The 25,466-nt window shown below is 33.4% G+C and overlaps 1 protein-coding gene across 1 annotated transcript; it reads left to right on the forward strand.

Annotated features, from left to right (window-relative positions):
* Positions 1-2,434: 2,434 nt before the first annotated feature.
* Positions 2,435-21,698, forward strand: LOC133189676 (serine/arginine-rich splicing factor 7-like). Its single transcript, XM_061325074.1, has 11 exons — positions 2,435-2,565; positions 2,976-3,053; positions 5,597-5,689; positions 7,457-7,561; positions 8,622-8,882; positions 9,035-9,076; positions 9,195-9,284; positions 9,814-9,858; positions 10,009-10,167; positions 10,295-10,327; positions 21,074-21,698. Exons 1-11 carry the CDS (start codon positions 2,435-2,437, stop codon positions 21,168-21,170), a joined length of 1,134 nt encoding a protein of 377 aa, XP_061181058.1. The 3' UTR covers positions 21,171-21,698.
* The last annotated feature ends 3,768 nt before the right edge of the window (positions 21,699-25,466 follow it).

The raw sequence follows: 25,466 nt of genomic DNA on the forward strand, positions 1-25,466 counted from the left end.
ACTTCGTCTGATTGGAAGATCACTTTTCAATCGTATCGATGGCAGATTCAACAAGAGAAGCTCCTGGCACTCTGCCCCCACTCCCACCCCCAATATTCTAAAAATAATTTGCGTTAAAAATGAAGTGCAACTGTTTTCATTGTGATTATTTGTCAGATGATTTGCTATCCTTCTCGATCCGTTGCTGAAAGTGTATGTCATAAAATAGTATCGAAATAAAGTTGACAGTTGAGTAAACTTTCATTTAGATGATTAAACATTAACTAAACAAGGTGTGTTTGTGAAACACCGATGCCCCCGTATGGCAACTCATGGCGAAGGTTAACGGACAGACAGCTAGACAGACAGTCGGACGGACCGACAGGGCAAAAACTATATGCCCCCGAATCTTCGATATCGGGGGCATAACTAACAATGCTTGTCCAAAGTGTTAATTTTAGTAAATAAAAATGTAACAATTGATAGTTTAATTGGTCAGTTACCTAGCTATATATAACAGTTCTCTTCAAATCCTTATACTTGTACCTCTTTTTATAATTATGTCTAATGGATGGGAAAATTAGTGGCATTTTTATGCCCCCGTATCGAAGATTCGGGGGTATATAGTTTTTGCCCTGTCCGTCCGTCTGTCTGTCTGTTTGTCTGTTTATCTGTTTGTCCGCAAAAACTTTAACATTGCCCATAACTTTTGATTGGTTGAATCTATGGCTTTCATATTTCACATGTGTATTCCTTGTTACAAGACCTTTCTTTGGGTACCATCATATTTGACCTTTTGACCTTGACCTTAGAGTTTGACCATGAACAGTTTTACAAAATTTTACCCAACTTTAACCTTGGCCATAACTTTTGAATAATTGGTGCTAAGGCTTTCATACTTCACATATGCAATCCTTGTGAAACGACCTTTTTTGAATATCAACAACTTTGACCTTCTGACCTTGACCTTGGAGTTTGTCCTACTTTTGAAAAAATTTAACCTTGGCCATAACTTTTGAACGGTTGGTGCTAGGGCTTTCATACTTCACATGTGTAATCCATGTGACAAAACCTTCCTTTGGATACCAACAACTTAGACCCTTTGACCTTGACCTTGGAGTTTTACCTACTTTTGGTAAACTTTAACCTTGGCCATATCTTTTGAACGGTTGGTGCTAGGGCTTTCATATTTCACTTGTGTATTTCTTGTGAGAAGGCCTTTCCTTGAGCACCATTAATGTTGACCATTTGTCCTTGACCTTGATGTTTGACTTACTTTTGAAAATTTTTAACCTTTTCCATATCTTTTCAATGGTTGCTGCTAGGGCTTTCATATTTCACAGGTATATTTTTCTCGGGACAATACCTTACTTTGGATACCAACATATTTGATTTGCATTTGAAAAAAGTTTAACCATCGCTATAAGTTGCCATACGGTGGCATCAGTGTTTCACAAACACATCTTGGTTTTTTTTTTAATTACTGAATATTTACTTGTACATACGTGACAGAAATCAGATGGTCAGACAAATCATATCGAGCATGTAACCAAACTTTGTCCGAACCCTACTTTAAAAATTTAAATTATAATAAAAAATGTGTACAATGAGTATGATTTTTGAATATATTGTCCTGTAATAAAAACTCTGTTTCTTTCCCGAACATTAAAAAAACTTTTTGGTTTAATTGTTGTAATCTAGAGTAATCACAAGTAATCATGAGTACATGATGGAAAAGTAATCATATGTAATCGATTACTTTTAAAATCTAAAGTGATTGTAATAAAATCGATTACTTTTGAAAGTAATCGACCCCATTCCTGATATACACAAACACACACTCCATATAGGATTACAAACGTTTAATCAACTTATTGACTGAGATTTCAAATTATTCTTCCTTATTATAAGCACTATTTACAATTTTTTTCTGGTTCACATGGTGAGATTTAAAAAAAAAACACTTTATTTTGAATGTCTATAGTTTTAGTATACAAAATTATTGGGGGGGTTGGGGGGGGGGGCATCCCCACTCCCCCGAGTTCCCACGGGCGTGGAAATGCATTACAAAATGTTCATTTGTTTCAAAAAATATTTTACAATATCGTTTTTTTTTTCTGGAACTGGAGGCCTAGAGTAAACATGGACTTAGTGACTAGATGTAGATGTAGTAATGGTCAACCATGTATGATCTTTTACAAGTTACTGACAAATCCATAACACATTGACTATCCATAACTTATGCAATTAATTATAATTTAAAGATTTTACGGTGTTTTTGTGCATCTTATATTGTTTTCTTTACACACATGCCATATACTCTCCGTCTCCGTGTAGTTTCCGTGTCTTACTTTTGTATAGACCTGTAGTGGGAAAACCCCTATCTATATGGGACTATATTCCGTGAACCGTAGAGGGCGCCATCAAACAGGAGCACGACGATATAGAGAACGTAATGGCAATACTGGACAAGAGCAGAGGGGGATACCGAGTGTTTGTGGGGGACCTCGGCAGCCGCGTGGGCAAGTATGACCTTGAGCGGGAGTTCCAGTATTTTGGCCCCATCCTTGACGTGTGGGTAGCCAGGTGCGTGTTCTCACTTCCACGATTATTTTTCTTCCCTCTTCTCTCCAAACAGTAGCATCGTTTACACATTTTACTATGATTCTCTAAAAGAGGTGTATTTGAGTCTTTTGATATGGGTGTTCATTAGAAATATCTAATTATGTCACAAGTAATGCCAATATGTTCAATGAACTTTCATTTAGTTCACATCTGACTCAGACACCCCCCTTTTCAGTATGAATTTAGAATGTTTAATTCTTGACTGAAAATTACTGCATCATATTTGTAAATCTGCTTTACTTTGTAAATTAAACGATTTGCTTAGATAGTGTTATTTATGTGCGTGAATCTTATGTGTATGCAACTAACTGATTTAAAAATTTGCAAGTATTGGAAGAAAGTCAAACTTGGTATGTTTTAATTTTCTTTAGGAATCCCCCAGGATTCGCATTTCTAGTGTACAAGTATGGTGACGATGCAGAGAGAGCAGTGAGAAAACTTCACGGAAAGTATGTATTAAGTGTTGTATCTGTCTGACCTTATCTAAGTTTTGTTCCTCAGTTATTGTAATCTGTAAGGGAAATGAAACACCTGCTTAGAAACAAAGAGAAACATGAAAATCCTATCTACAGAATCATCCTACTGTATAATCAGGAACAGAAACATTGGCACCGGTCATGTTTACACAGCTTTTAATTGTGCAAACTTTGTAGACTTTATTTATACTAATAACAAAAAACGAAAACAAAAAAAAAACAAAACCAAAAATCACTTCAAGAGATAGTAAAGATTCAGGCTAATTGTGTACCGGTATACAGAATGATTCTCCCTTTTTAGATACAATATATCACAGAGGGAACACAGAGAATCTTGTGTGTATACCCACTGTCAATCTGTGCCTATTATAAATTTGATATGTTTTTTGTCAGCAAGTTTTCCTAGAAATTCAAATGTCCATCTGTTGGTCTGTTAGTTTGATGTCAGTGCAGATCTCCCATCAGTAAATGCTGTATAGTGCCCCAAGTGCCCTTTGGCCTGATGTGATTGCACTTGAAAGTCCTAATGTCCTGTAGCTATATAGAAAAATTGTTTCTGTAGAAGTTGGATTACAGTAAAGCTTGGTTATTATGAACTCGTTTATAAAGAACTCTCAGTTATAAGGCACTTTTTATCAAATCCTGTAGAAGATTTTTCACTGTGTTCCTAATTATAGGAATATAAAGAATTTAATTATAAGGAAATAAAAATCAAGTTTCCAGTGACTTCCTTATAAATGAGTTTTACTGTAGACGGTGATGTACTTAGACTCAAATGACATTAACACCAACATTTTCACAGTAAAGGGGGGGGGGGGGGGTTCAATGCTTGGTAGCATTACTTATAGGTGTTCAGTGATATTTGCAGTTGCCAGATACAACTTGTGTAAAATATAACTATACTTGTACTTGTCAGAATGTAGGTCAGAATCAAAGTGTACAAAATATTGGAAGATTATTATTGACTCGAGGATCTGAGATTTACACAAAATGAATTTCACAAAATATTTGTAAATATTAAAATGGGGTAAAAGTCTGAAAACATACTTGGTAAATAAACACAAGAGTGTGCTTCAGTTTAACTTGGAAAATGATAGAAATGACAAGGAAAAACAGACAGGGACAGATGTTACTAATTAATTTCCTCCATTGATCAGAATTGTATTTAGAAGATGTCAAGTTGATAACTTATGAAAGTATTATAAAAAATCGGAGGTACATTGTCAATCTGTCACATAAACAAGAGTTTTGTCAGATAATAATCAATAAAGGGATTAGGTATTCCCTACAGACAACTTAGAGTCGATGCAAGCTGCTGCAATATAGCTTATAACGTAAATAGAACATAAATAAAATGCTTTGTTAATTGTACCATGTTTTATGAATGAATAAACATTATATAAATACTTGTAAGACTGCATGTTAAGCTGCTTTAGTTTATAATGTGAAATAAGTTTTTAAGTGAATACACGAACAAAGGGAAATCTGTTTAGAATGGCCAGTGTGTATATATAACAAGACAACAGAGCTTGTTGACATGTTTATCATGTCAGTATTTTATTGATGAAGAAATATCAGTTGTACCAGGAAGGGAAAACATCCAGTAATGGGGATAGGAAGTTCTGGTAATGGAACAAGGCAGATAACTCTGTTAGCATCATCATAAAAGCCCGCACACTGGACCGGCCGTATGTCCACACATTAGTGTTCTGTGATGTTTTACCTGGTGTAGGTAAAGCGATACCTGATAAACCTTTGAAGGACAGGTGTATTCTAGTAAGACAGATACCAGAAGATTTCTGGGTTATCTATAAGCGTATAACAATCGTGTACTAGACTAAGATTTGACCCTTTGGTTACTGATCTGTAAAAGAGAGTCTCTAATTTAATTGATACCAGTCACTTTGTAAATATACGTGAAGCATTATACAAAGATCATCTATAAAAGCTTTTAAGATTTCTATAATACATCATGCTTAAGTGATATGGATGGTAACTTTGCATATACAATTAATTAGAAAGGGATAAAATACTTGGGCATATTTATTCTTCTCAGCCAGAGTTGGTGATTCTAGCTGAGAGACTTAAAATCTCAGCTCTCGAAAAAAAAGTTAATTAAAATGCAGGTTCAGTGGTGGTGTAGAGAATTCCAATTATACTTTTTATTCACAAGAACTTTACTTTATGTAATTACACGAGACCACCTGCCAGCTAATTTTCATACTGGAGTAAATTTGTAATAATTTAGATTACATATATACCAACAATATAACCAAAATTCAAAAAAAAAAAAAAAAAGGTCTTATCTTATATAAATACTAAATAACTATCTTGCAAAGGTGTTGTGTATGTTTGGTGATCTACAGTATGTGGAATCAATGCATTATGTAAACATTGTCACTTTAATAATACAGAAATAGTGACTGAATTGTGTTAATTTTAAATAACAAGTAATTAAAAAGTTATGTGTCATTTATTGTTCATAAATTAAAATGTTTATGTATGTACTATTTAAGCATGGTGTGTGGACGTCGTGTGCGTGTGGAACATGCCATTCCTTATGAAGAGAAAAAAGCCAATAGGTTTGATCAGCATTCATCTAGACACAGGTATAAAATGGTATTATTCTGAAAAAATAAAGCACTTCTATTCTTAAAATCACAGCTACAAATATAAGGCAATAAGGACTCACTTTAATGAAAATATTAATTTCCCTATTACAGGTTTTAAGTGAGGGCATGTTTTAGAGCTTATGATATTTTATTATATATAAAATTAATTGATAAAAATCAATTCACTCTCATACTTCCTTGTCCTATCGGAGTTATCATTTTTTCCTAAAGTACGTCCCTGTACCAGTAGACTAGATAATGAAGCTCATTATTTTGTTTCTATTTTAATGTGAAGGGAAATTGTTAGGACTGATTGACACAGACTACAAGCAGTCACAGAACTGGTAAAGATTGATATTTAACAGCACAATAACCCACCACTATATGTATATAAAACACAAATGGTAGAGATGAATTGATTTATTGGGTAACATTGAGAATTATAACAGGCTGCTATAATTTAAGACTATCCTTGATGTATGTTGATCTGAAGTCATACACAATGCCGTGGTTTGGCGTGACATTATTTATCTCTTACTGAACATTTCCCTAAGTTGGATCAGCTGTTACTTTAAGAAATAAAGGACTTTTCAGTTGATTTATCTGATAAATTTAAAAGATTGCTTGAATGATTTTACTTCAGAAAAAATTCACCTAGCTGTGTTCATTGATCTGGTCAAGTGAACAGAAATCAGTTTCTCAGATTGAGGGAAATTTAGTTCTCAAAAATGTTCTGCAGAGGAGCTTACTGGTAATACCAGTACTAACCATTAAGTATGAATCTAATGATTACAGCTATTTGAAATCGCTGGAACAAAACAGTTTTTGCATTACCATTAAAAATTACCTGAAAATTGCAAGATAAATATTTAGTCTTAATATGGATTTACATCTTTAAATAATTGATAGATATATGAGGTCTCAAATGTGTAGTTTCTTACCATTTAAATGAAAATATATAAAACATTTTGAACTAGATGTGTCAGGGTGACACAAATGCCCCCATACTGACATGCAAGTTTCAAATTTATGAAAGTCTGAGAACTTGAAAATATCAAAAAAACCAAAAAACAAAAAAACAAAACCTTGAAACATACCAAAAATCAACTCATTATCTACAAGCATAGCAAAAAAAAAAGTGTGGATCAATCATTATCAAGAAACATACCAGATATCAATTTTATCTACAAGCATAGCAAAAAAAAGTGAAGAAAGCTGTGAATTATTAGAAATTTTCAAATTCTGAGGGCATTACTTTTGTAAAAATGGGTCCATTAATAGGAAACTTGATCTGTAAGTCATTAATTTCAAGAGACACACAAAAAATCAGCTCATTGTCTACAAGCATAGCCAAAAAAAGTCTTGAAAACTAACCATAAGGATATGACAATATGACAGAATGATGGAATGATTGATGAAAAGGCGGTAACACTGTATGCCACGACCATTTCAAGGCAGAGGCTTAAAAATTGACTTCAAGCCACTTGTGGAAAAACAAATATATGTTGCTCTTAATAATATTGATGTCTAACCCATGTGGTCTTTATTATTTTGTTGATTCTTCAATATAACACTATTTGAAATACGTAACAAAAACCTACCATTTCAACTAGAAATTCCATCAAGTTTTGATTTCATTTTCAGTTTTCTTTTAAAATAAAATCTTAATATTTTAAATTTTTAGTTGACTGAGATTAATTTATCAATGAAATAACCAGCTTTGTATTTCCCTATAAATGAGATTTAAATGAAATGTGTTTCCAGAACATATCAAAGATCTCACTCAAGGTCACGATCTCCAAGGCAACGAAGATCTCCATCACCAAAAAGAAAAACTTCAAAGACACGTTCAACATCGAAAGACAGGAGGTATCATTTTATGTGTGGTGTGATAGGCTAATTGTCAAACTGTTTCCTTTGTTTTAATTCCTTAGAATTGTAAACAAATTTTAGTTTTGAAAATCATTTAATAGGGATAGAAGGATATTAACTGCATCTTTGCAGATATTTAGAACTGAAAACTTTGATTCCCTACAGGGTTATCCCTATAAGAATTGAAATAGAAGGGGACATTAAGAAAGTAGAAGGGGGTCTGGGATTCCTCCCCTAACAAGGGGTTGAGGGGGATACTAGAGTAGCCGGGGGATAACGTTATTATAGGCGGGGAAATTCCCCGGCCCCTGGATCTTAGGGACAACTCTGCCCTAGAAAACTGGGATTAAGAACATACATGTACCGGTATATTTTTTGGCAAAAATCAAGTACACTTACATCTTTTAAGGCCAAGAATTTTTGGTCTGCTATAACTACCCATAAACCTGTTGCAGATTACACCTCTTAAACTCTGGCTGATATAATTTTAGTAACACCATCTGGATGCACTGAATATTGACTCTAGATTCCAGCAGCTTTCAAACTTATCAATCAGGTATCTCTATTGTAAGCAAAAAATGGAATTTTACAAGGACAGAATGTGTATGTGAAATAAAATAGAGAGTCACAATTGCTTATACATGTATATATGAATGTTTGTCTGTTTTTTTTTTTTTTTTTACAAGACATGATATTACAGCAGTTTTTTTCATTGCTTTAAAGAGTTTAGCTTCAAACAAATGCAATATCAGCCACAGTTTTATTGGCATAATCTACCAATGGTTTGTAGGCAGCATAGCAAAAAGCCTGAGCTGGGGAAGGTGATACATTGAAGCCCGTTAATAATGTTTATCTTACTTTCAAAGACGTTGATTCATTCCTGTCTATCAAACCCCAAAAAACATACTTTCTGCAAATGTTCATCTTCTTCCTCTTTAGACAAAAAGCAGATAACATTCTCATTGAATACCAAATGTAAAGTTGTTAAAATTAATAGAAATATGACAGTGTTTATCATGTTTAAAAGATTCAATTTTGTATTTCTTGATTTCCTTAGATCTAGGTCAAGATCAAGAAAACGAGACAGATCAAGGTCAAGAAAAAGAGACGGATCTGGGTCAAGGTCAAGAAAGCGAGACAGATCTGGGTCTAGGTCAAGAAGAAGAGATAGATCTGGGTCAAGATCAAGAAAAAGAGACAGATCTAGGTCAAGATCAAGAAAGAGAGGTAGATCTAGGTCAAGGTCAAGACAAAAGGACAGATCTAGCTCACGGTCAAGACAGAAGGACAGATCAAGATCAGCAAGCAAAGATCGAAGGTACTGTGACATGCTTTCAAATTTTTTTGTAACTTTAAGGGTTATGATTTATAAGAAAATTAACTTGTATATAATTAGATAAAATGATATAACAGTGTTTTAAATATTAAGTAATTTGTAACTTTAGGTAAGATTTTTTTCTCTCTCTTCAGATCTAATAGAAAAGGGAGGTCAAGGTCAAAATCTAGGTCAAGGTCAGTGAAACATTTTCCTTTTGATACTCTTGAAAAGACATCAGCACAATTTGTTTTTAGGATATATATATACAGTTTGATAGAATTTTAAATATTCTCTGGCTTGGTTATTATTCAGATCCAGCACGAAGGAGAAAAATAAAGACCAGTCAACAGAAGAGACCTCAGATTCCGCAGGAGAGAAGAAGTATACCAAAGATAATAAAAGGTAAGAATATCATCCAAAACAACTGTCTCTTTTCATATATTCCTGAGAAATACACAGTGTGTTACATGTATAATGCAGATGTCTGTGAAAAGAGGAGTATGTCAATCTTATGTTGAGTGAAAAGACAGGAAACTCTGGTTAATAAAAACTTGGACTACATGTACATGTACTTTTTTTCGATGGTATGAAACCTTTCAGGTGCCTGTGAGTTCCTGAGCCTATTTCACTTTTGAGTAGAGATGATATACAGTGAATGATTTGTTTGTCAAATTAGCTAAAGAAAATGTACAACAATTGATTTCATTAGTCAGAAACTGCCAAAGATTCTGAACAGTATATCATTTTGTTGGTCAAAGCCAGCCACATAATGTACCGTATAGTAAATGGTTTGAATAATCAAACCAGCTAGAGATACTACAGTCAGTGATTTGATTGGTCGAACCAACTAGAGATAATGTACAGAAAATCATATGATTTGATTGGTCAGAACCCAGAAACATTACAAGGATACTTTTTTGTATCATTTCAGGTCAAAATCCAAGTCTCCTGTAAAAGACAAGCCACAAGAAGAGAGGTAAGGTTGATTAAAGCAATCCTTGTTTTTTAAATATGAGTAAATAATAAAATGAATGAGGAAGATTCACATAGAAACACTTTATTGACTGTTGTGCTGTAGTGATGATGTGATTTGCAATAACACAGAAATTTCATTTGTCAACTAAAGCATTACAGAGACTCAGCAAAATGATGGTGCCAATGAGAGTGAGCAGAATTTGAGATCAATTGATGCTGAGAATGGTCATGAACCTGACACAAAGAGCACAAATTCTGAGGAGGGTCAAGGAATGGACAGAGGAGAGGGTGACACAAAGGAAACAGAGAGGCAAGTGTAATAAACACAACAGGGGTTACTCTATAGTAAAATCTGTCTCAATATTTTGCAATAAAATATGAAATTTTCAATGACAACTCATTTTCTTTAACCTTTGAATTTTTCTCTATATTTCCAGGAATGGTGGAAAATCAAAAATAAATGAAAAGAGGTATGACTTTGGTTTGTTAATCATTAAGAAATTATTTATTCTTGCTTTATAGAAATACCAACAATGATTACTGCAGCAGTTATATAAGGTTATATAGTATACAATGTCTGAATACAATCATCTGGAAGTCAGGCTTTTAGGTGCTTTTCACATGCAATTAACACCAATATGAAGAATGCTTTAAACTTACAAAAGTTTACAGATTCATAGATTCTTTTTTATGAGTCACTGAGGACTTAAAAGGTATTTGGAGGAATGCAATTTTTCACTAATAGAAGTGTGATTTTTTTTTAATGGCTAAGAGTTTTCCCTTTGCATACTTTTTTATCAATATCTAGCAACAAAACGAAGAAAATGATACAAAATAGGTACAGCTACTCAAGGGAGATAACTAACTCAGCAGCATATGACAAAGAACCATAACTCTTCCATCAGCAACAGCAAATTTCATGTTGTTACAAACCACTACTCAGGTTCTGATAGTACAACTTTTGACTTGTCAATCAACTTAAGGACACACCCTTCACACAGAGGATAAAACCAATCAGAAACATTAAAATTTTGAAGTGAGTAGTTTGATATGAAGGTTCAAGCAGTACTAACAATTTACAGTGTAGTTTTTAGTATATTACTAACATCACCCAGCCATCACTGATTGTGACCAGATGAATTAACCATACCCCTCCCCCTTTACATACATTGAATTTAAAATAGGTTGTTTTTTATTTTTGCTTATGCATTTACATTTTTTAATAAGAAGTCAATAAAATCCTTTCTGTCTCTATATAAATACATCCTCAAAACTCCACATGGTTACCTCTGAAATTTTGAAAATTTATTTTGTTTCAGTTTGTTGCTTTTGATCAATTTTTATGCATGAAAATATACTTCTCATAATTATAGAAACGGTTAATTATATCCCACGCAGCAAGTTGCATTAGGTATAATGTTTTTGACTCGTCCGTCAGTCAGTCAGTCCATCAGTCCTGTTTTTTTGTCAGCGCAACTCCTCATAAACTGCTGCACAGAATTTCATCAAACTTTGCAGTTATATAGGACACAATGTGCAGATGTGCATATTACCAGGAAATTCTGATTCCGTTATTTTTTCTGGGAATTACAGCACTTTTCAACTTAGATTTGTGGCCATATCTTGAATATAGAGATGAACAATTTGTCAGCGCAACTCCTCATAAACCGCTGCACAGAATTTGGTCAAACTTTGCAGATATTTAGTACACAATGTGTAGATGTGCATATTACCAGGAAATTCTGATTCCATTATTTTTGCTTTAAGAGTTTTGCCTATTATTGAAAAACTTTCAAGCTAGGTAAGAAGGAAATCCACTGGAATCAGCTTTCGTAATGAAATTTTATGTGAAATATTTTATGACCTTAAAAGACCCCTATTGATTTTGAGATCAAAATATTAATGATTTAACACACACACACAATCTTTGATAGTTCCCCCCCCCCCCCCCCCATTGATATGACTACATCATAATATTGTTTCCATCAATTATTTAAATGTGTAAATTGTCATGTGTTGGACATGGACTTACACTCATTAACAAATCGAAATCACTGAGGAATTTAAATAACAGTTTGTCAGCATAACTCCTGCACTGAATTTCCTGAAACTTTGTAGGTATTTCAGACATAATGTGTAGATTTGTATATTACCAAGAAATTTTGATTCCATTATTTATCTAGAAACTTCAGCCCAATTAATTTTGTAACATACAAAGATTTGAATGTCCTTTTATGCAAGAAGTTTTGATGTGATGATTTTTTGCAAGTAATGCCCCTTTTTAGGTCACCTGAGTTACTCAGGTGACCTATTGCTATCTGTTTTCGTCCGCCGTGCGTCGTCCATCGTGTGTTAACATTTCAACATTTTCAGCTTCTTCTCTTAAACCCCTCAACCAATTTCAACCAATTTTGGCATACGGCATGTATGGGTGAAGAGAAACAAAATTTTTGAATTTCATGGTCCCTGCCCCCCTGGGGCCTGAGGGGTGGGGCCAAAACCACTAAAATTAGTGCAATCTTTAAAAATCTTCTTCTTTACTCCTGGACATCAAGCAGTCAAACTGTTGGCATGATTGTAATAAGCAATGAGCCCTCTACCAAAATTGTGAAATTCATGGCCCCAGGGTCAGGGGTTCTGGTGCTAGGGCGGGTCTCTGTTGAATATATAGTGAAAATGTATTATTTCTTAAAAAATCTTCTCCTCTGCTCCTGGGTATTAAACCAATGAACTATGTACATAGTTATAATGAGGAAGGGTGCCTCTTCAAGAATTGTGAATTTCATGGCCCCTGGGTCAGGGGTTCTGGTGTTAGGGCGGGGCTCTAATGATTATATAGTGAAAATTCATTAAGTCTTTGAAAATCTTCTCCTCTGCTCCTGGATATTAAGCTGATAAACTATGTACATAGTTATGATGAGGAAGGGTGCCTCTTCCAAAATTGTGAATTTCTCGGCCCCCTGGGTCAGGGGTTCTGGTGTTAAGGTGGGGGTTTAATGATTATATAGTGAAAATGCATTAATTCTTTAAAAATCTTCTCCTCTGCTCCTGGGTATTAAACCAATGAACTATGTACATAGTTGTGATGAGGAATGGTGCCTCTTCCAAAACTGTGAATTTCATGGCCCCTGGGTCAGGGGTTCTGGTGTAAGGGCAGGGATCTTATGATTATATAGTGAATATGCATTAATTCTTTGAAAATCTTCTCCTCAGCTCCTGGGTATTAAGCCGATAAACTATGTACATAGTTATGATGAAGAAGGGTGCCTCATCAAGAATTGGGAATTTCAAGGCCCCTGGGTCATGGGTTCTGGTGTTAGGTGGGGCTCTAATGATTATATAGTGAAAATGCATTAATTCTTTGAAAATCTTCTCCTCTGCTCCTAGGTATTATGCTGATGATCTAAATACATAATTATAATAAGGAATGGTGCCTCTTCCAAAATGATGAATTTTATAGCCCCTTGGTCAAGGGTACCATGGGGGAGGGAGCTATAATGATCATATACTGAAAATGAAATAATGCTTTGAAATCTGTTGTTTGGTATTAATCAATTATTTATGATGAGCAAAGGTGCCTTTTCGAAAATTGTGAAATATGTGGCCCCAGGGTCAGTGGTTCCTGTGGGGTGGGACACTACTGATTATATAGTGGAAATAAGGGTGCAATGATACACTAACCTCACGATACGATACGTATCACGGTATTCAGTTCATGATACGATACGTATCACGATACATGACAAGGTTAAAAAGTCTTTCAAGTTTGTCATCATATTTTTTAAAACTTGACAGGGTTATATAAAATGTTCATATTTTTTAATAATGATTAAAATAAAATTTTGTTAACTTGAATTGGATTGTTAGGTAGATCTTTGAGTTTTGACAATATTCTAAACCAATGTTGATCATTTACAGGGAACTACGGGGACCTTTCCTAATAATATTCCTTTTAAATTAGAATGAAGAAGGAAGACATTCATTCTTTTATTGCTTTTATTTACGTAGAAAACCAGTTTTCATATTTCTCGTGTTAACACGTTTTAGTCAACAAGACAGTGAATTTTCATCGAAATACACATGTGATGGAATATCGTGTATTACCGAAGAATACGTTTAGATCTAAAGGGTTTATCATTTGTCTTAACATCTATAACTTATAATCACATTAAGTCCTTCTCCGTCTTAAATCTGAAGTCTGTAAGATGCTGGAGATGAGTTTAACTTACGTTAATGCGTTATCGGCGACCTCACGTTTTGCGCGGAAGTCATTTTGAAATTGCTAAAAAGGAAACAAAACGGACGATTCGGATAATTCTGGACCGATTGAACCGAACCGCGATATCAGTTTAACGTATCGTGAATTGAACCGTGGAAAAATATACCGCGACATACCGTCAAACGGTTTATCGTTGCACCCTTAAGTGGAAATGCATTTTTCTTTGTTCCTCTGATCTGCCTCTGGGTATTAAATAATCAAAGTAAGCATGCTAAGTGTATAGTTATGATTAGTAATGGTGCCTCTTTCAGAATTGTGAATTTTTTATGGCCTCTGGTTTAAAACATGAACTAAATTCAATTGTTGGAAAGTTGTTGCAGGATACTCAGGTGACCTATAAGGCCCGTGGGCCTCTTGTTGAATTATACTGTGTATTTAAAATGCACTGTGCTATTCATTACGTGTTGCATTGTCGAGTTTTATGTGAACTTGCTCACTTTTTCTTTCATATAAAAAATAGTTTGCTATATGACAAAAACTCTGGGATTCTTAAACCTCATTTGTAGAGTGTGTTTCACCAGACACAGTGTCCAATTAAGACAGAGTATAACTAACTATATTAAGAACAGTTTAACTTGAAATACATGTATTTGAGGTAAGGAAAGATAAACACAGTGTAAGACAGAAAAATCTCACACAGCTGTCTCACACTGGACAAGCCTATCTAACACCAGTGATAATACGAGAAAAAAGTGTATCCATGATAGAGTTATGAGACTTCTCTAGTGCTTGTCACTTAGTTTAAGACAATTTTAACAGCATTTATTACTTTTTAGCTCACCTCAACGAAGTTGGGGGAGCTTATGTAATACCCTCGGCGTCCCAGGTTAAGGTTTTTGGAGCAGTTTTCTTTTCAAGTACTTCTATGGCCTATATTAGTCAGAGATGCATGGAGGATGCTTCTAGTGTCTTTTATTGTACCAGTCAAGGTTTCAGATGCTGCAAATTCAGCTAAAGAATGACCAGGTTAATGTTTTTGGAGCAGGTTAAAGTTTTTGGAGCAGGTCTCATTTCCAAGTAACTATAAGCCCTATATTGACCAAACTTGCATGGGTGATACATCTAAGGATGCACACTACTGAACTTGCTTCGGATGCTGGATCTGACCTAAATTTTTGGGATGAGTGACCAGGTTAAAGTTTTTGGAGCAGATGTCATTTCCAAGTAACTATAAGCCCTATATTGACTAAACTTGCATGGATGATACATCTAAGGTTGCACACTACTGGACTTGCTTTAGATGCTGGATCTGACCTACATTTTTGGGATGAGTGACCAGGTTAAAGTTTTTGGAGCAGATGTCATTTCCAAGTAACTATAAGCCCTATATTGACTAAACTTGCATGGATGATACATCTAAGGATGCACACTACTGGACTTGCTTCGGATGCTGAATTTGACTTACATTTTCTGGATGAGTGACCAGGTTAAGGTTTTTGGAACATATCTCATTTCCAAGTAACTATAAACCCTATATTGACCAAACTTGCATGGATGATACATCTAAGGATTCACACTACTGGACTTGCTTCGGATGCTGGATCTGACCTACATTTTCCGGATGAGTAACCAGGTTAGTTTTTGGAACAGATGTCATTTCCAAGTAACTATAAGGCCTATCTGAACCAAACTTGCATGAATGATGCATCAAGGGATGAACAATCTCAAAACTTGCTTCGGATGCTGGATTTCACTTACATTTTCTGGATAAGAGACTAGTTTTAAGTTTTCAGATAAGTCTATTCCCAAGTAACTGCAAGCCCTATCAGACCAAAATTGCATAAATGTTGCATCTAGGGATGCACACTCCTAGATTATTAGTTTAGTTGTGGGACTTTGCCTTACTTAAAGACAACATTCATTGAAGTGAGCTCTGTAATCTCTGATTACCTATGTTTCTGTCATCTTGATGATATTAGTGATATATCTGGAAGAGCTTATGTTATACACTTATGTGTCACTGTTAGCATCAGTTCTGGGATCCACACAACATACCTGGTACATACATGTGTCTCATGATAAACATTTCAGGGCAGTTCTTTTACCAAGTGACTTTCGCAGCTGTGTTAAGGCTGTACGAAGGCTTAATATGCATTAAAATATACATTTTATTTTGAGCTAGATTTTAATTTCAATTTGTAATATATGTATGAATTTGCAGTACACTTGTGATGAGAATGTAATCAGGTATTGTGATAATGCATTTTTGTGATGTCACATGACTTTGATCACGTGACGGACACTTAGAAATTCATAAATGTTGCACAAAAATCGCATCAGCACAAGTGCAAAACAACATTATTGAGAACTGTTTGTTACATAAGTCAATTCATCGTGATCTTTGTTACATATAAAGTGCTGGGGGCAAGTCTGAATTATACTTCCTGAGAAAATATTCCGCGAGAAATTCAACGTACCCACATACAAGGGGAAATTTTCCACTCTTTATTGCAATTTATACAATTTGTCAAAATAGGATAAATTACATACAATCCCCCAGCAAAATTCAGTTAGAGGACCTACTTCTCTAGTAGATTCACACAGAATATCTTCAATTTATTTTTATTAATCACTTGTGCCAGTCAAAAATATACACAATTTATAAATTCTAACTCTGTCCACGGACGTGGAAGGGGAGGTTTCACATTCAATTTTTTGTTATTGTTTGAATATATGTATATCGGACAAGTTAAAGGAATAACGATATTAAAATGCAAATATTCAACATCATAACAGCATACTTAAGCTTAAAGAACAATCCAGACACTTGAATCAAAACAACAACGCTAAAAAATCTTTACGTCATGTGAAAGGAATGTATAAGTTATGACACTTTCCCCGTCATGTCAGCTCAAGTATGCAGTGACTTGACGTCATATGCTATTAAGACGTCATATCTAGGTAGTTCAGAGAAGTTACTACAGTTGGAACAGTTTGATATTTTACGGACAGCCTTATCCTAGCCGCGTTAAACTGTACATTTCCCATACTTGTTACTCTTACTTGTCTGTCCTATACTGGTAATTGTATTTGTTCTATCCATGTTTTTACCAAGAGAGCATCTTTCCAGTAGGTGATTCAGGGCAACTAAAAAGTAACAAGTATATATGTTTCATGGCGGTAATTCCGTAGAAGAATATACATTTAAAAACACCACAACTTCTGTCACTGGTAAATGTTTATGTACCATATTTGATTCAGTTTGGAAATTGATGGAATGTATGGATATGCAAACAGGAAATACCAGTGAAATAACGAGTATGAGCCTCTGATAAAGGGTATACGTACATATTCTTTCTAATTTTGTAACCTTCAGTGCTCACTATATACATATTTATTATATGATTGAATAATTCCCATCTCTCTGATTGTCTGAGATCTAACAATGCAGAAAAATACTATGTTATATTCACCTGCATGTGACCTTCCAGGTGAATATAAGGATTTATTTCTCTCACATGAGACTAAAAATGTACCGGTAGATTGGGAAATTCCAAATTGATACAAGTAGTTTTGGAAAGTTATTTCACTTTGCACCTGACTTCCATTCATATGAACATAATATTAAGGCACATAGGGTTTTGGATGAGGATTGGGGGGGTTGCAGGGTCCTGTCCCACTCAACATCTTTTTTGAGAATGTAAAATTTTAAAAATGTTCAATGAAAGCCCCCTCCCATGTTTATGGACTTTAACTTCCATCAAATAAAATTTTGAGTTGGGAGAATTCTCTTTTTTTTTGGGAGGGGGGGCCAGTAACATTTTTTAAGGCATGTTATCAATTTCTTTCTTATGATGCCCCCCCCCCCTTTTCTCCTTATATTTATTTTCTCTACATTGCACCTAAAATAGAGTTTAAAATTCCAAATTAATACAACTGATTATATTTATTTTAACCCTGTTTCTCTCGTTATTGTGTTTGGCTAGTACTACATAGTATGTAAAGAAGTAAGATGGCATAGATTGTATAATGAGTATGTGTCATTTAATCATTTAATAAAAATAATTATAATTGCTGTTTTTTTTTCAGTCAATATGATGTTTTAGCCACCTTCAAAGTACAATATTCACCTGGCCCTTCAGGCTCCGTGAATATTGTATTCCTCAGGTGTCTAAATCATCGTATTGACCTCAAAACCAGCAATAATTGTATATAAAATATGTTAATTAGAAATTTACTGATGCTTTTTTTAAAACATTCAGAAATCTACATGTAGCACGGATGTTGTTCTTTTCTTATTGGCCTTTCACCAAACTTGACAGACATTTTTCAGTGTTTCAAAGATTTTAAGTCTTCAGAATTTCATGGTGATTGGATTGTCTTTGAACTGATTCAGCTAATTTTTAGTAGCATCTCTAGTATGACAGTTAATACACCTGGTAATTATTCATTGAATACACCTTGCATTCCTTTTTTGCAATCGGCATCATTCTTGATTAGAGTTCTTATCTCTCAAAATGTAAATGATATTTATTAATATCTTGTTTGTAAGTCAGTGAACACTCCAGGTGATATGACAAGGCTCTCATATTCATGGGTGTTAGTGAGCTAAAAGTCAAGGTCAGGCAGGATTACTGATATGACCTTTTGACCCTAGAAAATTGTTGGATTTATTGCATATTAGCATGTATTAAAAAATGTTTAGAATTGTTGAGACTCAGGTGAGTATTGTGAACTTCGGCCTTTTCTTTTTTCATGTTGTATAATTGAAAATGAAATCTTGAAACCTTTGATATTAAAAGATGGAGATATATAGAATTCCCTTTGTTTATTAGTGAATTAATTCATTTGTTAAACTTCGGAAGCTGCTGTTTTAAGCTTGACCTTCAATTATTTTAAAGGTCAAGGTCATTGTGGCAGTTGCTGAAAAACCACATCATTTTTAAGAATGTTGTAAATATTGTCCAGTCCGTATGTATATATGATGCATTAAGCCACAATTGAAAAATAATGATGTTCCATACAATAGCTGCTCTAATATTGAGTATGTCAATCATATGATGATTCAAGGTGACATCATAATTGTCAGGGGTAGTAAAGCAATGGAATAATTCAGAATTATAATTTAGTTAAAGAAATAATATTCCATTTCATACTGTAATTATCTCTACAGCTCAAATGAGAATGAATTTGACCATATTACTGTAACAATGAATTATCCAGACTATATCTCTTAAAACAGTTGATATTGTATACAACAGTAACACTTTCTTTAGTGTATCATCACCGCAAACTAAATTTATATTCTAAAGATCAATGTCATTGTATGTGTTAAGCTTCAACTTTTACTTGTCTTATAGCTTTGAAGTCACAAAAGAAAATGAAATTGAATCTCTACCAGGGTTGTCCCTAAGAATTGAAATAGAAGGGGACATTTAAAAAGTAGAAGGGGAACTGGGGTTCCTCCCTTACTGGGGAGTTTAGAAGGAATACCGAAATAACCGGGGGATTACATCATTATAGGCGGGGAAATTCCCCGGCCCCTGGGTCTTAGAGCCAACCCTGTCTACACTAAAGTTCTTATGTATCAAACTATACATGCAGTCAAACCTTGTTATCTCGAACTCAGTGGGACAAGAAAAACTTTAAGATATCCAGGGTAAAATACTTAAAGAACAAGGGGTTGGGACTTCCAAATCACTTCAACATATCCATGGTATTTGAGATACCAGTGTTCAAAGATAGCGAAGTTCAACTGTACTACATGTATAGTGAAGTTCAATTTGTTGATATGGTGTATATTCACTCGGCAAGCCTTGCGAATATACACCATTTCAACTCGAAAATATCAAATCACACAATGTATCCTCTATATATCATGGCTGTCTGAGGATGCTTCTCCATTAATATGACTACCGGTAATCATGGCTTTGCTGTCCTTGAGAATAAGATTTTAAAGATATTTTCTACATATTCCTATGTATGAATTTGATACCCTGTTGTGGCCCCACCCTACTCCCAGGGATCTTGATTTGAACTTTGAATCTACACTACCTGAGGTTGCTTCTGTATTAATATGACTAATCTTGGCTTTGCTGTTCTTGAGAAAAAGATTTTTACTATATATTCCTATGTATAACTTTCATCCCCTGTTGTGTCCCACCCTACCCCAGGAGGTCGTGATTTGAAATATCAACAAATAAACTAGATACACATTTCTATGGAGAAAAAATATATACTGTAAACCAACTTTTATTCGCGTGCGAGAAATTTCCGCGAGGTTCACGAGAGCCTCTTCATCGCGAATATTTCTCGCCGCGAACCGGTCCTTAAAGTCTCTCTTTCTATTAACATCAGATCAAAAAAACGACTTTATCGCGAAAAATTAATTGTCGCAAACTAGTTTACCCTCGGTAAATCGCGAAATAAAGTTGTTGCGAATAAAAGTTGGTTTACAGTACCATTTACTTTTCCCTGCAGTTGTTTTTCAGACTCCCAAATTATAGTTACATTTTTTTTTAACACATGAAGTTAACTTCTGCACAGGAATGGGCATTATTGATAAAATTTTTATGGTGAATATCAAACCATATTAACCACCAAAAGAGTCCTTATATAATTGTTTTATTATATAGTTATATAGTCAAAATTGACATGATTTTGTTCTATGCACTTTCATCAACAGTGTCTGATGGCATATTTTGCCTTGGCAGTGAACTTTATTATTGCTAAGTTAGTTTAATTTAAAACCTAGAAAGACCTGGAGCCAGTACATGTATCATAAATGCTGACTTTTGCAGAAAGAATATCAAGGGAAATTAGACAGAATCATGAAACGGGGTGCCAGTTTTATTGAGATTTGTCAAGTTATCAATGTTATATAATTTTCTTTGATCTATTGTCCACAAAAAATGTATAAAAAGAATAAAGGGCATCTTACTTAAAAACTTAAAAAAATGTAACAAAAAAATTAAAATGTTGAGCTAATATTTTACAGAGAAGACAATACTAAAGAGAAGCATGGGATGGACAAGTTTGATAGAATTAAAAAGGAAGACAGCCCCAGCTCTGAGAGTTCATCTGATGAAAATTAGGAAAATGTGGTTAACCAATCAAATGTCTCTATGAATTCATCCAATCAGTTAACTCAATTTCTGATGACAAATGACCAATCAGATGTATTTATTTTTGTACATGTATTTGATTATTGAATCACATGGGTGTTACTGGTTTGGATATAAGACTTTCCTCTAAGAGTGTTAGTGAATAGTGAGTTTAAGGTAGATGACCTATTAGTGAATAGAGAGTTTAAGGTAGATGCACCCTTTCTTCTTCTTCTTTGTTCTCTTCTTATTCTTGAATAATAAATACATGCATATTTTCAGGAAGCTTAACTTTCAAGATTATTTTATTCCTACTGTCTTAATCATCCATATTATTTTCTGTTTTATGAAAACATCTGCATTTTGAAATGACTCTTTGATTATCAGGGTCACTGTGTGGTTGTGAGTGTAAGCATCAATATAAGGTATTATATTGCAGAATTTTATCTGACATTATTAACCTTATACAGTGGGAAGATTCAAAAATACTGCTGAAATCAAAACCTCAATTTTTGTCCCCTGTCCATGCAAAAGTTAGTATTTTTTATTTTGTTTTGTTTATAATGATAAACATAAATGCTTTTTTGAATTTAAAATCTGTTTTGATTTGAGTTAGTATGGATCCCTGAATGAAACATGTTTTACCAAAAAGCTGTGTATTCTGAGTAATCTCAAATTTTCTAAGTAAGTCACAACAATTTACATGTATATACTTTACAGACCTAAAAACAGCAGAAAGATAAAGGAAATGTTTACTGGGTAATGAAACCAATATTTATTATTAATAAGTATGTATTCAGAAGTGCATTTTGTCATTAAAAATCATGTCAGAAATACTGCATGAAAACACATTTCTGAAATGGCCATAATGAAGTGCTCAAAATTCACAATCATGTTTATCCATATGTTACTGTGTTCATTCACAATTCTTGTAAATCATGTGTAATTACATGTAATTGTTCTATTTAATCTTGTTTTAATTCTTTTTCAAAAAATTGATCTGCAACAATCAACTTTCTACCGAAATACATGTAATCCATTGCTTTATAATATTTTAAGTTTGTGGCCAAGATTTTACTCTTAAATCTTTTTTTTTTTGTTAAATTAATAATTATATGGATTTTGCCAGATGGAAATATGTCTATATATTGATTATTTTTAACAAAAATACTTGGGAGTAGCAGTAAAGAGCAAAAAAAAATATTATTTGCTTTATATCAAGATGGAAATAATTTTTTAATATAATAATTTTTTTTTTAATTCATCTAAATACGTGCAATAGATGATATTCCTATCAAAATTTTAATTAAATCGGCACAAAAAGGTATAAACTCTATTCAATGTACAAATAAAGCTTGAGAAAATCCTTGCATTAATTCAAAATACAGCTTATTGTGCAGGTTTTATTAATGATGAATATATTTTGTAATAATGGTAAATTTTATAATGATTGCTGTTTAATGAGGAAGAGTTTAGTTTAATGTTATTATAATTTAGATGTCATAGTTTACAATTAACACTTCTATTGGTGTACAGTGTATTGTCAAAAAGTGTTCACATTTTATGTACAAAGGGTCATATACCTATGGTGTTCTTCATGATTTTATCATAATATTGAAATGGTATTAATATGAGTGAGGTTCATGTACATTTTAACATATATACACTAAATTAAGATTTATATATGATTTCTCTACCGTTGTGTATTTGACTTAAGTTGCCATATTCTATAGCTTATATGAGAGAGAATTTTTCAAAAATATTTTGCTGAATTTTGCTTGGATATACTTTACTTCTCAGAGTCATTCCATGTAGTTTAAATTAGAAACATGAAATATTGTTCTAATTAACAATAAATATTACTCTTCATTTTTCATATCTTTAAGGTCACCTGAAAGACCAGAGATAGAATCAACTTTCTTTGATTCAAGTTTGTTCTATGTATACAACTCTTTTCCCCCTTAATTTTCAAAATCTTAAAATGGATGTATGCTTTCAACTTCCAGATGTTTTCTGGTTTCAATGACCATAATTTTTTTTTAATTTTCCCCCACCTCCCTCCCCAACTGATTTCATCAATGTGATCCTTAAAAAAAAGAGCCCCCTTTTTTTGAAAATCAGTTGGATTTACCCAAAACAAAAATTGAGTAACCCCCCCCCCCCCCAACAAAAAAACACACTGCAGAAATTTACCCACCAGGCTTTGCAATCTGATTAAATTTGACTTCTGAGGTCCAGGCCTTAACAGTACCATAAAAAGAAGGCAGACTTTTAGTATAGTGAGTGTAGGAGTGGTGGACCTATGATTTTCCAGACATGATATAGTCTATGCAGAACACATTGATTCAATATGCATTTTTTTGAAATAAATGTTATGAATAAATTTTTTGTGTGATTATAGAACTTGATCATGTATATTTTTACTGAAGAATTTTGAGAAAGAAAATACATGTAATTCATTTTATGTATGTTAAGCAGAAATTAATCATCAAGAATAAAAATTCTCAACTTTATTAATGCAACATCACACAATGTAAACATTAGTCATTAAAATTCATTACTCTAACTGCTGCGGAATAAACCAAATGAATTTTGATAGTGTTTTGTTTGGTCTATATATCTACATTGTTACATTCCAGTTGTCATATGTTGTTGGATAGATAATTTATGTGTGTACCAAGTCTATGCATTAGATGTGTAGAATTTTTACACCAATTGTTAAATGTGAAATGAATTATTAAAAAAAACATATGTACATTGTTACATTTTAATATTATTACATGTATTTGTAATTTAGTTAATTTATTTGTACTAGTGGAATTTGAGATGAGACCAAATATGTAATATCAAAATAAATATTTGAAAATAAAGGCTAGATTTTGATTTTGATTTTAATAAAGCAGGAGATAGAATCATCATGAAATTATACACTCAATTGTCATAGAGAGTTTGTTTTCTTTTAAATTACTGTAAACATACATTTTTCCACAGGGTCATAATTCTGCAGAATCACAATTTCTGTTCAGTAGATGGTTTTCCATCAAGGTGATTTAAGCATTAAGAGTTATTTCCCATGGCCGCCATATTGTAGATCAACATCCCCAGATCCGTTCATTATTCAACCAAGTTAAATTTGTTATACTGAGCACTGAGGAGAAGATAACACTGTTTTTCTTATAAATATACGTTTGTTAAAGCTTCTTTTAATTCATAATTTCAATATTGCAAATATTTTTTACCATATATTTCTGGCATGCATGTTTAAAATTGGTTGCTCAAAGAGGAAAATTCACTACTTTGACCTACAAGATGGCAGCCAAGGGGAATAACTCAAAGGCAAAATATATCATAGGAAAACCATTTATCCACGAGTAGAAAATTATGCAGATATCTTAGATTGTCATTTTATGTCCTTAGTAAATTTTAAGTAAGCTTTGACAAATTTCAATGGAAAAATTGTGACTGTGTACATAGTGGAAATTTATCCCAAGTGGTAAAAAGTACGTATCTCTACAGTACTTCATTTAAGTAGATAACCTCTCTCATTTCTGTCTGTTGATTAAGCTATCTTCCCTATACATGAAGGAAAATATTGAAGGATTTTATCTTTTATTACATTTTCAACAGTGAAATACTGTGATTTATTTATTGAATAAAAGTGATATTCTCTCACAGTGTGAAAGGATACCAAAGTGATATTCTGTCACAGTGATAGGATATCAAAGTAAGTAAAATATAATTTCTGGCCTGTAATAAGATTGAGAAAGTAATTAAACCATCTTAAATGAGACTCAAACTGCCAATTTCTTCCCAAATATGTTTTCAATCTCACAACTGCTAAGCTATGACGTCTCAACTGCTCAACTATGACGTCACAGCCTATGACACAGCGTTAAGAAAAGACAGAGGCAAAAATAAAATCAATGAAAATGTAATAAACAGAAAATTCAATGTTTTGTAGATGAATATGGAAGTTATTTCACTCATGAGACAGGAATTTTTTTTATATTTTCACTCGTGCTTCGCACTCGTGAAAATATAAAAAAGTCCTGTCCCACTCGTGAAATAAATTCCATATCCAACTACAAGATATTGAATATCCTCTATTTATTTTGCTTATGTAAAAAATCAATTTGAAACTTCCATTGTGGCCAAATCCAAGGTCAGTTACTGGAATGGGGAATTCTAAAATATATTTTGGGATTTACATAATTACAGTCAAACCTCGTTATCTCGAATTCCATGGGACCGAGAAAAAAACAGGAGATATCAGTCAAACCTTGTTAT

This window comes from Saccostrea echinata, unplaced genomic scaffold (assembly GCF_033153115.1).
Source record: "Saccostrea echinata isolate AGI-Se365-2 ecotype Australia unplaced genomic scaffold, CSIRO_AGI_Sech_v1 ptg000019l, whole genome shotgun sequence".
NCBI classification, from domain to species: domain Eukaryota; kingdom Metazoa; phylum Mollusca; class Bivalvia; order Ostreida; family Ostreidae; genus Saccostrea; species Saccostrea echinata.

Bases quoted from the DNA above. Each gene is read 5' to 3' on its own strand.
- LOC133189676 (XM_061325074.1), top strand. From the start codon at position 2,435: ATGGCAATACTGGACAAGAGCAGAGGGGGATACCGAGTGTTTGTGGGG. The intron at 9,077-9,194 runs GTCAGTGAAACA...GTTATTATTCAG, and splicing joins AGGTCAAAATCTAGGTCAAG to ATCCAGCACGAAGGAGAAAA. The intron at 10,328-21,073 runs GTATGACTTTGG...AATATTTTACAG, and splicing joins TCAAAAATAAATGAAAAGAG to AGAAGACAATACTAAAGAGA.